Source organism: Momordica charantia (assembly GCF_013281855.1).
Source record: "Momordica charantia cultivar OHB3-1 chromosome 7 unlocalized genomic scaffold, Mcharantia_2.0 BLBB01000007.1, whole genome shotgun sequence".
NCBI lineage: Eukaryota > Viridiplantae > Streptophyta > Magnoliopsida > Cucurbitales > Cucurbitaceae > Momordica > Momordica charantia.
Window position 1 is genome coordinate 19,672,967 of NW_028275165.1, and position 17,798 is coordinate 19,690,764.

A 17,798-nucleotide genomic window follows, 5' to 3' on the forward strand; every position below is an offset into this window, starting at 1 on the left:
AATCTAACGGGCTCTAACTTAAAATTAAAACTAAATTTTTTTTTTTCCGTTTGAATGTTGAAGAAAAATTTTTATCGCTTTTGATTTTGTTCTTCCGATAACAAAATTTTCAATAGTTTCTCGCCCTTGATCATCATAATTTCTCAAAGTTAAATTCTCGGAGAGATTATAAAATATTTAGAAAAATCCTTTGTGATATAATTTAGGATAGATTAAAAATATTTAAGGCTGTATCAAAATATATATTTATACTAATCATCATTGAAAAATTGTCAACTCATTAATTTTTTAAAAATTATTTTAATTTTTGCATTTATTTCTCTTAGTCAAATATTTAGTAGGGTTATGTGGTGCATTTATCTCACTTAGTTGTTATAAGATACTTCAGTTTGTTGATTTGCTTAACCGGCACATTACCTCACCCCGTTATGTTATGGAATGGAAGAGTTTTTTAAACTGAATTTAAAACCAACTACAAAAGAAAATCTACGCACTCAATGATGGTTGTGGCACAAAGTACTCTTGTACACCTACGTCATTTGGCTCACACACAACCTCACCCAACTAAGGGCTGTATTGCTTTGAGGGTCGTAATGACGTGGTTGAATGTAGAGCAATCCACCACTACCCTTCATCAATCAGGACTTAAATATTTTAAATTACCAAATGCAATATTGTTTTTATTTATTAAAAGAGAAAATGAAAAATAAGAAATAGAAAACAAAAACAAGATAAAAGAAAAAATATATATATATTACCAAAAGAATTGCCCATTCAATTCTCCACTCTTTATCTAAATGATCTAAAAAGTCATATCTCAATCAATTAAAATACATCTAATTTTCATCCGTTGATTATTTTAGAAGTCGAATAGAAAAAAAAGTAAAGAAAACCAATAAGAAAATCTTACCAGCCATCAAATAAACTCAGATAACTATTCTAAGAACTCGTGGTAATGTATGTTTTGCCTTCCAACTTAGAACAAAGTATAATGTGGAGGGGCGAGTTTCCAGTAATTCATCAGCAGCAAATTTGGATGACAAATCTGTAGGAGAAAGATGGACACATAATTTTAACATTTCATTTTGTTAAGTGAAGAAATTCATCATATTTTCCTTGGCAAATAAGGTCCAGCTAGCTACAAACAAAATTAAGGGTGATTTCACAATGATAATTGAAAATGTTAGAACAAACCCAGAGTAATATGAGCGAGAAAACTTCTCTTTCTCCCAAAGCCAGTGTGGATCGAAACCAGCACAGACTCCTCATCTAAACAAGCTGTTGTTTGCCAAGGCATCTCTTAAAAAACGCTTCATTTCGGTTCAGTTCATTGCACAAAGGCTCCGTTGAGGCTATTAGATACAGAGGTATACAATGGCATTGCTGCCTATGGTTTTTATCGTCCTGCCTGATCGGGTCAATAAAAAAAATATATCGGTAAAGCGGCAGGATCAAGCTCCAAGCAACCTCTCAAGCTACCGCCCCTCTCATCTGTCAGCCGAAAAGCGGGAATCCGGTGGGAAAATCGTAGAAGCTCGACTCGGGTAATTACCATAGTGACGGTTGAAGAATCACCTTTGGTCTTAGCCTTGAAGACCGAGTTGAAACCATGGACGCGGTCCAAGACCAAGACTTCTTTTTGCAAATCGTCGTCCTCAATGACTTCTACTATAACATATTCACATTTATCCATATCTGAACATCTGATTTCAGGGGTCCAGTTCTTGTATAATGCCCAAACCTCACCCAATGAAGGAGAGATGTAGAACCCATTCTTAGGAACAGGAATAGTTCTAACCAGATGAGAAAAGGATTTGGTGGAGTAGTAGCTGTGCATCTTAGTCCTCTGAGTTCTAAATCTCCCACAAGAAATCGGCATACTTTTATCGTGCCATTCAATAGTATCGTCTGGCAGTTCAGAGGACTCCAGCCACAACAATCTCAATTCGAACTCCGGTTTGTGAGTTATTTTCTTGATCTGAGCATAATACTTCGGTAAGGCATCCTCATCACTGTACAATGCCCAGACCTGACCAACCCGAAACTTCTCAGAAGTTTTATCAACATCGAAGTTGTGGAATTCAGGGTCTGGAATCTCATAAGCCTCAGCCACATCACCATCGTCGCTTTTAGTATCAGCATCGGCTTTGTGTGTGCCTGCATCTCCATTAGGCCCCGCCGTGGACTTCAATGTGTTAAGACCAGCATTGGCAGCCACCTTCTTTAAATGCTGGGGGATGGCGATCTCCGGAACATTGGGGGGAAGAGCGGCTGGATCAAGTTCAAAAGAACCTTCCGGAACATCATCTCTTTCATCGCCTGTGAGTGGAAACGAAGGAACCTGGTGGGAGAACCTGAATAATTCAGCTGCAGGGACTCTAAACGAATTTTCTCCTTCCTTGACCATTCGACAAAAGAGACACGAAAAGCCTTTCACCTTGGCTAGGAGTGCAACATCTATACCAGATTCTTTGCTATATTCTGACAATGTCTCAGCAAACTCATACTCATACTGGCAATTGGAATCACGGTTGTAATTCTTATCCCAGTTTTTGAAGAGAGCCCAAATTTGCCCTTTCCTAGGATAAATTTTGAAAATATCTTTACGGCCGCCTTTGACCAAAGAAACAGCATGAGAAAACATCGAGCCACAATCTGTCATGGTCTCAGTTGCTCCAGATACAAATTCACCACAAGAAACTGGCACTTTTTCATCAACACATTTGCTTTGGCACTCATCATTAGCTTCTGGCTCTAGCCAGGTGATCTGAACCTTGAATCCAGAAGGAAACACTTTCTTGACCCGAGCATAGAATCTAGGCATAGTATCAATATTATCATACATAGCCCAGATCTGCCCAAGTTTGAAACACTCTCGGTTCCGTAGTTTATCAAAATCATTGAAATCAGGATCAGAACATGAGAACAAATTAACCTCGGGATCACCAGCTGACCCCATGCTTCTCTGAGAATAATCGTTATCTAATGTTTCTTTATGGCTCACCTTCTTACCACCCTTGCTTCTACGCGATAAGCTCGCTTCAGAGCAATTATGTCCTAGCTTATTTGTTTCCCTCTGATCATCATCCACATCAGCAGATCCAGATTGATTATTGATTTTAGATGCCTCGTCTACATATACTTCTTCACTGTCCTCATCTGAGCTGTCGGACGATTTGCTTCTCTTTGATTTTTTTGGAGTGATCACAGAGTCGTCGTCACTTAAATTCTCATTGTAAGAAATCTTATGCCTCTGTCGACTAGATCTCCGTGGATGGTGCGCTCCAGGGCGTCCAACATCCTTTTTGCTATCTTCATTAGTAACTACATTTTCTTCAAAATCGGAGCTACTTCCAGTATCACAACTCTCACTGGATTCAGATGTCTGCTTCCTTCTTTTCTTACCATATAACTTTTCTGAAGCAGCACCTGAAGTGTTGTGCGTCCTCCGGAGAGATTCCATTCTACGCTTCTCAGACTGAGAGTTTCCTGGGTGTCCCATCTCAGCCCTGTGATTGAAGGAATTCTGCTGCTGAAAAAATGTTGTGTGGTGCAAGTTAGACATAGGCTGAGGGTGAGCCCCTTGCAGTTCCATATCATATGCAACAAAGGGCTTCTTGCAATTCTGACAGCAAAGCGATCTATTGACGACTTCTTTATAGTACTGGTACCTCACTGAACAAAATGGGCAGACGGTCCAAAAAGTTGCACGGTTTTGACCAAAACCCGAATGTCCTTGGGGTTGAGGCTGTGGATGTTGAGGAGTGAAGGCCGTAAAGTTGCCTCTGAAGTTAGCTTGAACCCCAACATTAAAAGTCGAACCAGCTCTTTGTGGAGGTCGATAAGGTACTGCTGGTTTGCATCTCATGTCATGCAACCGGCGTTTCTCTTGGTCCAACAACACTCTTTGAGCTTCACCGACCAACTTGAAAGCAGCTTCTGCACCAATAAATTTGTTTTTGTCCGGATGGAGAAGAAGAGCATACTTCCGGTATTGCTTCCTGATTGTCGCCTCATTTGCCGTTTGCTCAATCTGAAGGATGCCGTACCAGTCCATCTCATTCCCAAGCAGTTTCTTCTCTGCTGCGCAATGCACATCACAGACCATAAGCATTTGTGAAATATTCTCCGCATCAGGATTTAGCTGTTGAGCCCTGAGAATGAATTTACGAGCCCCAGTGAAATCTTTGCTTTCCATCTTCTTCTCAGCAATATCCCTTGCTCTAATGGCTTCTTCTTTGTTGCAATCCATAACTCATATAATTATCAACCTCACTCAAATGACTCGAATACAAAATACGCAATGCAAATTGACTTTTACATAACAGCAGATGCTTGTATTATCGTCCTCGCTAAGTTAAGCTGCATGTTCAGGCAAATTGCCGATGCTTCTAAACCATGCCCAAAGCACGCAGATCTCAAATAAAGTCGGTCGCTACAGTTTGAAGCAAGTTACACCAATTAAAAAATAATCTAAAAAAAAATTAAGCACATGGAAGATCAATCCATAAAATAAATCATTCCTAGCAAATGGACAGATGTTCAGTTCTTATAAGCATACTAATCAATAACCCAATCATCAGTCCAATAAAAATTATAGTCCATCTCAAATCATATTTCATTTCTCTCTGTTCTCGTGATATTTCAGCGGTAAAAATTTTTAAAAATAAAAATAAAATAACTCAATAAGTTTCCAGTTCTAATTTTCTAGGAGTTGTCTAATTCTGAAAATTATGAGATAAAAAATCCTGTCTTACCATTTTTTTAAGGATGAGAAACAATATCATAAGTGATATGAAAGTGAAATTACAATCGAAGAGGAAGGTCAAGCCTCAAGCCAAAGAAGATTACAAACAGCTCTTCCAAATGACCAAAATTATATTTAAAATATAGTTAATAAAAGGAGAGATAATTTTTTACATCAATATAGGGCTATAGAAGAAATAGAATCTAATAGAAAGTCATAAGACTTACCCTTGAGAAATTAACACAGGATCTTCCAAAACTATCATAGAACCTCTCCCTGTCTTACAAATAAATCATAATTGCTCTAGACACCTATCAGACCAGTGAGGTCAACTCTTAATGGAGTAGCTTGGAGTTGTTGTGCAGAGGCTGAAGGCGAATTTGATGCCTACTGGGGATTGTCTAATGATTCCAACAATCATATCGAGTTCAACCACGGCTTCACTATTGCCACTACTTCATAAATCTCTCCTACATTCTCTTTCACTTTGCCATTCTGGTCTTTCTCCCCATCACCTTCCTTATACCAGGTTCACAGGCTGGAAAACCTGCAACTCATCCTTAAGCTTGTAGTCATACCGTCGATCCAAAGAGACTAGGGTAATTAAGAGGGAATAGGTTCAAATCCCATGATGGCCACCTACCTTAGGAATTAGTAATTCCTATGTATTTCCCGGCACCAAATGTTGTGGGGTCAGGTGGTTGCCCCGTGAGATTAGTCGAGGTGCGCGTAAGCTGGCCGGGACACTCACGGATATATATATATATATATATATATATATATAAATAAATAAAAAAAAGCTTGTAGCATAGCATTAAGGAAGCTTCCCACCAACACTTCATTTGAGAGATTTCAAACTGTAGGTGATAACCCCTCACACTAATCACCAGTCCTAATATGAATTGCCTTTCATACAAGGTCCCTTCTAGAAGAGATTGAAATAGGCCTGAGGGGGCAAGTTTTTTGAACTCCATCCAAGTTCTAATTCACTTCCAACTCTCAATCAACTCGAATTGAACTAATGGCTCCCTAGTTAAGCACACCACCAACGCCTCCATATGCTTCTCTCCTGCCATCCTATTCAACTTTCACAGTAGCACTAATCTTGGTAACCATATTGTAGGCCATCAAAAAGATGCAATTCTAGTCACTTATACAATGCCTTATTCGCCTCAGCTCCTCTCTTATTCGGCTCACTTGATGCAGATGCCTCATCTTCAAGCGTCCACTCCAACGCTTTGGCCCTCTTAAGTCTTAACGATCATAAGCAATTATACCACCATCCTACTCCTCTAGCCATTGCAACGATGAGGCATGGCCATCCCTTCTAATAATGCAACACTATTTCTCTCCATGATTCGTATTTTATTTTCTACACTTCCTCTACCACCACGCCCTACCATCCTACCACATACTCCTTTATATTATCAACTATCTTTCCCATTGGCATGCCTAGGGGAAATTCTCTGACACCAATTTGATTAAACTCCTTCCATTCTGACAATTACTACTTACTAGTGATGTGAAGAGATGGGTGCAAGGTTAGCAAAAAAATTTCAAGAGGTTTTATCCTCTCCAGGAGTACCCAACTATTTCCTATCTAACTCACTCTTTCTACACCTTTACCCCACCCTAACCAAATTACAAAAAAGCATGCCCAACCTTCACACCCCATTGCATTGTGGCTGCTTACCTATAATAAAATCCCACAAGTTTCTTGATATTCAAAAGTTGTAGGGTTGGGCAATTACATGTAAGTTGGTGCATACATTCACGGATATCAAAACAAAAATCTACCTAATCCTATAACATCTGATTATCATAAAACTTGTAGAACTCAAAAATTCTAGCTAAGGTAGCCATCATGTGATTTGAAAAATAAAAATGCATATCAACAAAAATCAAAAAATAAAATGCAGGCTGCTAGTAGAGGTGCTGTCCGTTATCAACTTCCGCAATCCGTTTTACAAACACCAACCCTAAACTCCATTAGAGTAAAAGGAATGCATGAAACCACCTTAAAGCTCTACGCTCTTGAAATGGCACCAAATTAAATAAATATTTCTACGCCTTCATCGCAAAATCCGTCAACGGACCAAATTCCACAACGGCTACGATTCTAAAATTTCAGGAGTTCTCCAAGAAAAAAAGTAGAGAGTTCACGAAACTCTCAGCAAAACCAACCCGCAGTAAAACCCTAACTCAGCCCAAATCAGGCAAAACCCACATTCAAGAAACCAACAAACTTCAAAAACGCCATTGAATCCATTTTAGTCAAAAGTACAAACCCATGCATCAAATACCCTCAAAATCTGCAGAAGGTTGGAGACGACGATTTGAGAAGAGGATTTAAACAAAACCCTATACATGATCATAAACAGACATTTCTGAAGAGTAAGAAAAACGATAAAATAGGTTACTTACTTGTGCTTTTTTTCAGTTGGAAAGCAGCAGAAACACAGAGTTTAGAGTTGAGGGGGAGGAGAAATTTGAGGGAAACGCGATGTTTGGGCATCGGAAGAAGCCCAGAGGGATTAGCACTGAATTTCTCTTGTGATTTTGAAAATCGGTAATGTAATAACGTTGAAAGTGAGGGCTCTTCGCCTGAGATGTTCGATACAAATTCTACGGTATCGATTGTTTTCACTCGGGATTCCTCTCTTGCTACACCCGCTGATTAATTGGAAATAAATGATGGCAAAAATAATAATAATAATAATAAATTGAGGATGAAATTACCAAAACAACCCTCATAAGTTAAGTAAATTACAATTCTAGCCTTGTGTTCGTGTCTATGTGATCTCTAAACTTTAAACCCTAAATTGTTATTGATGTTATCATTTATCAATTAGGGAAATGATGAGTAATGGCTACGTACAATATATCATAATGAAAAATGGTCAAAATTTTCGTAAGGCATATATGATCATGCTTGGATTTCCTAAAATTTATGGAAGGGGTAGAAGTTCATATTTACCCTACACATATTTCATGCCTATATTGTTCTTGCAATCTGTTCTCAATTTTACCCCTTTACTTTTGAACCACCTACATCCTAGAAATCACATTATCAAACAGTCAAATCCATCTACCGAATCTATATTATCAAACGACCTACCTATATCATTCAAACTTTTTAAAAATATTATTAATTTATCTCCAACATAATCTAATTAGAATTTATAACCAACCTAACTAATTTGACAGTAAATTCCATTGCAATTATCACCATCTTAAATATGGTGTCTCCTAAATATTATTACAAAAGTTTCATAATCCCAAATTTTTATCAACCCAAGAATCTCAAGTTCTTTTAGACATGGATTGATCAACAAATCGAGTAGATAATGACTTGTAAAGTTTGAGCCTTCAATTATGTGATCGAAATTCATCTAGTAAACATTCAGATTATAAGAAAAATTCAATTAAACGATGGAAGAACTAAAGAATTTTTTCTTCTCCCTAAATAGTTTCCTGCCACAAAATGTGTCATTTGATCCCTATTTTAATTTATGCATTTGAATCCTAATTGGTACAAATTTGAAGTAAACATTGGATGAATTGATATTTAAGGTAATATAATTATCGATAGTTGAGAGAAAGTAGTAGAAGATGAAGAAAATGATTGGAAGAGAAAATGAGTCTCCTTCCTCACGAGACATTGTAGCCATAATGAGCAGTCACATTATCTCGTATTGTCTGTTGCAGCCATGCTGATTGAGAAAAATTCAGGTACCGTGTGTATCTTTACTTACTCTGTATTATTTTGCCTATATACCTCTTTACTTACTATGTCTTTTATTATGTCTATATGTCTCTTTACTTACTCTGTCTTTATTATGTTTATACGCATCTTTACTTACTCTATGTTTCGTCTTTATTCTTCCTATACACCTATTTACTTACTCTGTTTTATTATGTCTATATACGTATTTACACTATATTAGATAGTGATTATACTTAACCAATGGTAAAAACTAAGTAATAAAATGATGCAAACAAGTCGCTCATTGTAGTGTAAGTAAACTATTTTCAGTACCACGTAGGTATTATTATATACAACCAATACCTTAGCTTCATCCTCGTCTAGGTGCTTCACCGCGTTTCTAGTTTGTCCTAACCTTTATTTGTAACCTATTTTGTAGGTTCTTTTTTTTTTCCGATTACGTTTTTTGGGGATAAGGAGACGGTTCATGAATTTGGTATTAATTATCGTGTCTCTCAATGTGGATACCCCTCCCACAGTTTTAAAAACAGTATTTGATTTTTCAATCTTATTTTTTATTCATTTTCCACTTTTCTAAATTGATTTTATGTTTTTGTTAGTCCATTTTACATTTTGATTCAATTTTATATTTTTTTTATTTGAAAGCATACACTTAAAATACTTTATCTTACAAATTTCGAATTTTCTAAATGTATATGTTATTTAAAATTTTTGAACTTTATAATTTTGATTCACTATTTTGTTTCCTAAATTTAAGGTGTATTTATTTCAAGGGTATTTTCGTCACAAATTGGAAGGGGTAATGACCGAATAAATTTAGGAGAGTATATTTGTCCACCTAAAATTATCTAATTCAACTCTAATTGTCTTTTTAACAATTTCCACGATATTTGATTCTTTTGGCAAAGAGTATGCAATTAATAGATAGAATAACATGGGTTATATAAAACAAATTTGATGCACTAACTGGAGAATGAAATATGTAGGTAACGACAGCATAGCAGATGCTACTTTATTTTATAACTTTCTGTTTTGTTCAAATACTATTATGTTTATTGTATTTTCACCGTTAGTTTATTTTGGTACATCAATTTCCAAAACTTATAATTTAATTTGTATATCTTAAATTTTTGTTTATGCTAATTTTTATACTATTTTACTTTGGTCGTTGAATTTCTAAAGCGACCTAAGTCTAAATATAATAAATAAATCTCATAGCTGTGAACTAAATTCAAACCATAAAGATCCAAATTGAAAAAAGAACTACAAGGGTCAAATTAAAACCACGCTAAACCATAGGGAAAAAGTTGTACTTTAACATATTTTATTTTATATTTTTATTTTAAATTTCACCTTCATTATTAAAATTGTTAAAAATGTTCTTTAAAAAAAAAATTGTTAAAAATGTTGTTTGACAAACCGCCATTATTTTCACAATTTCAGTCGTCGCTTGTCTGTTCCCGCCCATTCATTTGCTAGTCGATTCTCCCATCCATGGCGAATCGCCAACATTCTCTCTCGTGGAACTCGAATCATCACCTATCGAGAATTTTATTACTATTTCTCCCTCCGGTTGAACTGTTCAAATCGTAGACCTCTCCATTTGGAACCTTATGGCAAAGCGAACAGAGGAACTGTTGAGCGATTATAGCATCTCCAGCAATTCCATTGGCAGCGGAAATTACTCGGTTAAGTTTTTCGAGCTTTATTTTCAGCCTATCCGTGAATTTATCTGTTGTACCCTGCTGATTTTCCAGTCACCGGTAGCAATAGTTTTGATATTCTAAATCGTGCTTTCTAATACTCCATAGCTATACCGAAGGAAGAAGACGATCGATTAATTGGCGATCAAGCGCGTTGATGTGCAGTAGATGATCAAGATTCTGCAGGAAGCGAATCAACAGAACTTACTTATTGTGCGGAGAAGGAGTTCTCAGCTGATGTTTGCTCCGAGGCGTATGTTTTTCTGAAATATCGAAAAAGTAATCACCATAAGAAACTGCTGCATCTGTTCAATTTTGGACTAGTTGAACTTTTGGTTTTGCATTATATCTAAGCTGGAGTTTGAACGGGATTGATGTTTCTGCGGGAAATATGTTGTGCTTCACATGATCGCAGGTCGTACTAAAATTTCATTTACTTTAACATTGTTCTATTTTACATTTTCTGCTGCTCGATCATCTTAAAGCTCATGCTCGATCGAAGTAGATTAGAATTATTAATTTTCTCCTACGTTGACCTTCCTTAATTCTCAAGTTTACGTTAGCTAATTTCTCCGAATTTTGTTTTCCGTTAATACTGACTGCATCTGCTTAATCAAGGAGGAAATATCTGCTCAAACATGATCAGTTTTGGAGTACTTTATCGGAGGAGACCTCACGAGCTATTGAGATTCGGTGCGTCATGTACTTCTTACAAATTATTCCGAGCTATATTTATCCTATTCAGTAGTTTCTCTGTTGTACTCTGCTAATGATCTAGTCATTAGCAACATTACTTTTGATCTTCTGAATCGTGATTTTGTTGACTCTATCCCATGGAAGGAAGTAGATGATCGAGTAATCAACAATCAGAGGCGTCGACAGTAGAACTCACATATTGTACGGAGTTCTAAGCTAGTTATTGGTTCAATGCGTATGTATCTTAAACCTCGAAAAAATAATCACTATTAGAGACTGCTGCATTTGTTCAATTTCTGACTCATTGAACTTCTCGTTTGTATCTAAGCAGGAGTTCGAACGGAATTGAGGTTTCGAATATGTTGAGCTTCACGAACTGGCAATAAGCTCATTCTTCACTGATCTCAGATTATTGACCCTAGGATAAACGGATCATGCTAAAGTTTCATTTACCTTTTAAGATTTTCTATTTTTTGTTCTTTTCCTGTTGGATCATTTAAAAGCTCATGCTCGATTGAAGTGGCTCGAACTTTTCGTTTTCTTCAACTCTGACTTCCTTATTCCTCCTCGAGTTTGCTTCAGATAATTTCCCCGAGCTCTGTTTTCTGCAAATACTGCCTTTGCTTAACAGGGAGGGAACATCTACTCAAACATAGTCAATTGTGAAGTACTTTATTGAGGAATCCTCACGAGCTACAAGGATTCGGCATACTGCGTCAGGTACTCTTACAAATCTATCTTCTCCATTTCTTGACAAAAATATTTTGATATTTTCGTTAAGCAGCAAAATGCGCTGCTGAATTATCTGCTCGCCTATTTAACTAACAATCCTTTGAGTAGAGCCGAACGGAATGACTATTATGGCTTTTTAGCTTCTGATCTGTGAACCTGAATTCTTAAGCCGTCATGGCGTTAATTCATTGGTGCTACTGCCTTCTCGGCGCTAGACAATAACATCTATTTTCATCCTTTCCACAAAATAGAAGTCAATCGGCCCTAAAATGTCTAAACAATTCTTGACACTAGCGAAATAATCGATTGAGTGTTGAAAGTGAAGCTAGGACGTACGTGCATGTTCACAGTGGGTTTTGCTAAGTCTATTCGAGAGGCAACACAAAGTAGGTTTATTCTTCACTCCCTCCGGTCCTGATATTGTCAGATAGAGAAGCCTTCCAGCTAAATGCCAATATGAAGAAGCATCATTAAGAACATCACCATCAAAAGAACTTTACTGAATTTTAGGATCTACCAAAAAACATCATGAATCAGAATAAAGTAATTGAGGAGTCTAATGACATTTAGAAAGATATATACGTCTACGAGATCAAATCTCCGGACGAAGATAAATTTCTAACTACCAAGATCCTCAAGCTTGAGCTATCCATTTAAGAAAACTTCCAAAATCCAGGGCCACTCACATCAGATCCAGCAACTGTAATATCGATGGCATAGACTAATAATTTTGTCCTTTTTAAAAGATCCTGAACACTTGGTGACCAACGAGTGCTAGGCTAATAAATTTTGAAAACCAGGAACAAGAATAGCAGAGAAAAAATTTAGAGAACCATTTTCCCGAAGCTTCTTTGATATCATAGATGGATTTGTGAACCTTAGAAACCAAGGGATCCCCCCATGAATCGCTATAGGAAAACCTAAAGGTATATCCACAGAATCTTCTAAAATTTATTACCAGCGAAAAATACATACTTTGCATCAAGTTGCTCAAGTGGCCAATTACAAATAGATGCGATCATAAGAAGAATGTTCACAGTGGCAAGCTCCGCCGCAGGAAATTTTTTTAAAGAAATCCCTACCTTCTTATAGTGTATATCTTAATGAGCTTACATTTTCCTCGTATTTCCATCTTATTTATAATCAATCTAATAAATGCATCTGCAACCTATAGAATGTTTAAGTTGGTCAAAACTTGGCTCGGTTAGAAGGAAGCAAAGTTTAAGCAACCAAAAACCCAGAGAGAATTATAATCCATTCGTGGGTCACAATGTAATTGAAAAGGAGTTTATCTTGTCAATCAGGATAGGATGCCTTATTGATAAGGAATGTCGCTGTAAGAATAAACCCACCCCAAAACTGAAACGGGAACTTGAGATTGAAAAATCTAAGCCCTTATTCTCCCACTACTGAACTTTTTTCAGGATGTCGAACATAAGGAAACTGACTGGATCCTTCCCTTAGAAGCAAGGATATTATTTAACGGTGTTCAATAAGAAATGGATGTTGATCAGTAAGCACTAAGTATTATTCAAATTCTATCAGCCGTAATTCTAGAGTGTATTCAGATTTAAACGTCTGAACAAAATATCCAACGCTTCATCAGGATGAAGAAGCTTTCGAAGAACCGCCGTCCATAGCTTTGGTTAACAGGTGTGGCCTTCTTCCTTGTTAGATTATGTCCAGGTTTCTCTTTGCTTATATCTAGGAAGGTAACCATGTAGCTTATAACATTTCTCGTGAGCGTAAGCCATGAATAGAAAAACCACAAAGAGTACAAATTGGTCTCCCCTTTTCTGCCCCTTATTAATTGGAGCCGTGAAATCAATGTGCTTTGGAGTCTTCAAATTTTACAGAAAATGTCACGGAATCTCCGCCATTGGAGACTACGTTCATATTCTTTTGATGTTTCTCTTGAGAAACAAGAGCAGAAACTTTATTAATAGGACAGATTGGATCCATTTACAAAATATGAGCTCTAACTTGTGCAAAGAATCAATTTAATCCATGAGGAAAGACATCTCCACATAGCACTTACGACAAGATCCCATCCAAATATAGTCTCATTGAGTTAGAAAACATTAAAACCCTGAAGATCCCATCCCTATGTTAGAGATTTTTCTCGGTGCCCTCTGAAAATGCATATTCAAGCCGACTTTTTCTTGGCATCTCCTCAATTTGGTAAACTTCTGTCTGTGCGTTTGTGCTTGATCTTTCCATGTCCGAGTACAGATCTGTTCAACAAGTTTGAGAGGTGGGATTCGGATTAATCATTGAAATTCAAGTAATTAGAATAGAGAGAGCGCAGTAATCAGAGTGGTAAGTGAAATTAATATTTTTAGTAAAGTTGTGATCAACTGGACTGGAGTTTAGGATCTGAATTATCGTAAATTAAGGAGAACCAATATCACGGGTTAAAGAGGAATCATCAGCTAACAAACAAGCCGCAGCTTAAAAAGTCTATCAATCTTTTGTCGCTTCCCTAAACATTACAACCTGTATTCCCTCCACATCATCCACTTACCACCAGCCACGTGGAATTTGGCCCACCTGGCTTCTCCATTCTCCCATTTTATAGGTCCCGCATCATCATTTGAAGCAAAAAAAGCCCCTAAACCTAAACCATCATCCTCTCGAGTTTCTGCAGCTTAGGAAGGGAAAAATATTTTTCTTTTCTTTTCTTGAAATAAAAACCCTTCAGTTTTCACGAATATATTACACTCTCCAGTGAGAGTCCCACTGATTTCATCATCATTAGAATGGCCTCCTTTTGGTATTGTTCAGCACTCATTATGGCTTTCATGGCCTCAACTTTGCTAGCTTTACCATCTGACTCTCTACACAATCCAAAATCCTCCACCATAATCTCAGCCTCTCCATCACTTTTTACCACCAATTCTCCACAACCCATCTCCCCTTTCCAAGAACTCTCCCCTGAAATTGCTCCATTATTGCCCTCTCCAGGCGGTAACATTCCTTCTGCAACTGGCTCCATTCCCACCATTCCCTCCAACCCAAGCCCTCCCAATCCAGACGAGTTCGAGGCGCCCGCCCCCGATCCCTCGGCCCTCTCGCCATTTGGGCTTCCAGGTTCCTTCGCACCGCCCACAGCCCTGCCTTGGTATTCAAATTCGCTCCTTCTTCTTGCTGGCTCAGCACTATTTCTCTTCTCTCTGCCGTTACATTGAGTCCCAAAAATGTCTTTCTGCAAAAACAAGTTCAACTGGTGGACTTGTACTTCACTTGATTCATCACATCCCCTATGTTTCCCACCTTTTTTTCTTCAATTTTCATTTTTTTGAGTATATGGAAGATAGTACTCTTTAGTTAAGCTTCTTCGGTTGAATTATTGCAGGGAGAATTCAGATCATTTGTACTATATAAGCGATATATGGCATAGTATTTCAGTCTCTATTTTTGTATGAGCTGCTTGATTTTCTGCCATCATTGGGAATATTTGCAGTCATTTTAGGCACTCAACACTATGTTTTAAACCTGCATTATCTGCGAGGTTTGATGGGATAGATTATTGAGGTATGTATAAAACATTAAATTTATTGAAACCATAAACTTAAATTAGATTGTTAGGTGATTTAATATGGTATCATAGTTAAGATTCTGTCCTCCTAACACTTCACATATTTAAGCTTTTAATTCTAAAAATTAAAAAGAGTAAATTAGAACTTCACAATCTTGAGAATATCTACACTATTTTAGGCACTCAACCTTGTATTCTAAACCGATATTAATTAGGATGGTAGGGTGTGAATTCAAACTTTCAATTTTTTGGTCGAGAATATATCCCTTAATTAATTGAATTCTTATCCATATTAATCCTTTCAAATATAAAAATTAGAAATAGTAAATTTAGAAGATAAACTTTTGGGTCGATTTTGGATCTAAGACAAACTAGGGGTAATTCTCCTTTCTATCTGTTCATTTAAAACTTAGGTCAGCCCTTAGATTTTGTTTTTCTTAGTGTGAGTAGGAGGAGGGTGAATTTGGTGGCACATGGGTTTGAATCAGATTGCAAAACTTGATTCCTTGTGCATGTGATGCACACCAACTGTGAATTAGTTGTATAAGTTAGAAAATTTTGAGTCACGTGTTCACCAATCAATATGTTTTCTGAATAGTGCTGTTTAGGTAAGCCCTCCTTGTCTCATTTCTCTTGTCATTATCAATGTCTTTCCCTCCCATCTATTATTATTATTATTATTATTATTATTATTATTATTATTATTATTATTCTTTTGAATTAAGTGTCATATTTATAGGCTGTGTATAGTCTCTAATCTGGTAGAAAATTCTTAATTTTACTTTTAATCTTTTAAATTTTCAATTAAGCTTTAAAATTCTCAATTAAGTCTTGAATTTTTTGGGTTAAATTTGTTAAAAAAAATTTTTAATGTTTTTTTTATATGGATATGCCAGTGTAAACTAGTTGGATCTTATGTTTCAAATAGCATCCAAATTATAAATGTTAATAAATCAAAAATTTATGCTCTGTTTCCTACCTTAGGTTTCGAAGAATTTCAAATGAATTTTGTTGTTGGGTACTTTATGATTTTGAATGGATTTCAAATCTTATTTTTGTATAAAAAGATTTTCATACCAAAATGGTCGGATTTTGTAGAATTTCGTAAAATTTCAAAGTAAATTACCTAGTTGTTTCATTTTAATTTCTAACCAATAAATTTAGATTAAAAGTCTAAATCAGTAAAATTTTTATTTTCTTTTCTTTTCATAAATCATCCAAACAAAAGAAATTTAATTTAATTTCTTTCAAATCATTCCCATTCCAAACAACATAAAAAATTAAAATCATTCCTTAGATTTCAAATTATGAAAAATTTAAAATCATTCTTGAACTTTCTTTATGCCGAGTAGAAGGTTAATCATCAATTAACTTTTTCTTTAAAATTAAAAAAAATAATATCAAGATCAAATTGATAGTTACTGAAAAGGTTAAGCACTATTATGTATATTTTGCCTATATAATATATATTTTTATATATTAGTTAATCAATATATTATGTATATTTTGTGACAACTTGCAAAATGGCATTTGGTTATTCGTGTTGAGTTTAGGTTCGGTGGGGGAAAAACGACACGAGTAATTAAAATGTCCATGCCATTTCCCCCTTTTACTTATTGCCAAGTTACTGTAGGGCATTAAGTAGAATTGGCTTTGTCACGTGATTGAGGGGGACACAGCCCACGGGAGAGTTAATTAATATTGAGTGGCAATAAATTGCTTTATTCGTTATTATTCTTTTGAGTTTAGTAAATTTTTTTGCATTAATTGGTTGTTCTTGATGATTAATTCGATTTTAAAATTTATTACTGACTTTTAGTTAAATAGGAATAATGGTGGGGTGGGAGATTCAACTTTCAAAGGGTAATTATTTTAGTTAAAGCATTGATAAATTATATTTTAATATTAGTTAATAATACTATTAATTAGTTGAATATATCAATCAAATAAATTTACTAAATGTTTACATATGACTCTTGTGAAACTTTTTTTTTTCCATCTATGCTTAATTGACAAACAAAACTTGTAGTAATTAGATGTTTAGCTTACTATTTGTGTGATGGTTTAGCCTGTAGTAGAATGACTAACAAAAGAAATCGAATGACTCACAATTGTGTAGTTTATGTTTCATTTGTAAAAATTTTAGAGAGTTCGAATCTACATATTTGGTGAGATTAATAATCATAGCTTAAGATAATTATAGACTTGACCGTGCAACTTTAGTCATACACTTAGAAACCAAAAACCCCTCCTAATTTAGAGTAAAAAATTCAAAAAGATCTCATTTTGTTTTTCATGGAGCCCATCTGATTTCTTGTTCTTTTGATTTCGTTCTTGGTTTTCCATACGAGCATTTTTTTCCCCTCCAAATTTTGGGTTTTAAATATACTTTTCTAGGTCAAGTCTACTTTTGTTTTTATGTTCTTTGAGAGCTTATTCTTTTTGAAATTTTTGTACGACGATTTAAAGTATATAACAAAGTTTGATTATAAAAATCGAATCAGATACCATTTGATTAACTTTATTCTTACTTTTTTATTTCTAAAAGTTAAATTAAAATTATTTAACTATTTATATCTAAGTATTTTTTCTTGATTATTTTCTAATGTAATTCCAAAAAGTAAATGTTTTAAAATCATTTTCTAATATTTTAAA

General features: G+C 35.6%; 2 protein-coding genes across 4 annotated transcripts; one reads left to right on the top strand and one right to left on the bottom strand.

Moving 5' to 3' along the window:
• Nucleotides 1-1,061: 1,061 nt before the first annotated feature.
• LOC111009660 (uncharacterized) lies at nucleotides 1,062-7,407 on the bottom strand. 3 transcript variants are annotated; one of them, XM_022282812.2, is made up of 3 exons: nucleotides 7,172-7,407; nucleotides 6,765-7,059; nucleotides 1,062-4,435 (listed from the first exon to the last, which is right to left on the bottom strand). In XM_022282812.2, exon 3 carries the CDS (start codon nucleotides 4,250-4,252, stop codon nucleotides 1,418-1,420), a length of 2,835 nt encoding a protein of 944 aa, XP_022138504.1. In that variant the 5' UTR covers nucleotides 4,253-4,435; nucleotides 6,765-7,059; nucleotides 7,172-7,407; the 3' UTR covers nucleotides 1,062-1,417. The 3 variants fall into 3 exon arrangements, with proteins under 3 accessions (XP_022138504.1, XP_022138503.1, XP_022138507.1); XM_022282811.2 differs by lacking the exon at nucleotides 6,765-7,059; XM_022282815.2 differs by lacking the exons at nucleotides 6,765-7,059; nucleotides 7,172-7,407 and adding an exon at nucleotides 4,975-5,468.
• Nucleotides 7,408-14,195: 6,788 nt separating this feature from the next.
• AGP25 (arabinogalactan protein 25) lies at nucleotides 14,196-15,027 on the top strand. Its single transcript, XM_022283040.2, has one exon. The coding sequence runs from the start codon at nucleotides 14,365-14,367 to the stop codon at nucleotides 14,791-14,793; it is 429 nt and encodes a 142-aa protein (XP_022138732.1). The 5' UTR covers nucleotides 14,196-14,364; the 3' UTR covers nucleotides 14,794-15,027.
• Nucleotides 15,028-17,798: the final 2,771 nt, after the last annotated feature.

Excerpts from the sequence above, each read along its gene's own strand:
- LOC111009660 (XM_022282811.2), bottom strand. The coding sequence starts at position 4,252 with ATGGATTGCAACAAAGAAGAAGCCATTAGAGCAAGGGATATTGCTGAG.
- AGP25 (XM_022283040.2), top strand. The coding sequence starts at position 14,365 with ATGGCCTCCTTTTGGTATTGTTCAGCACTCATTATGGCTTTCATGGCC.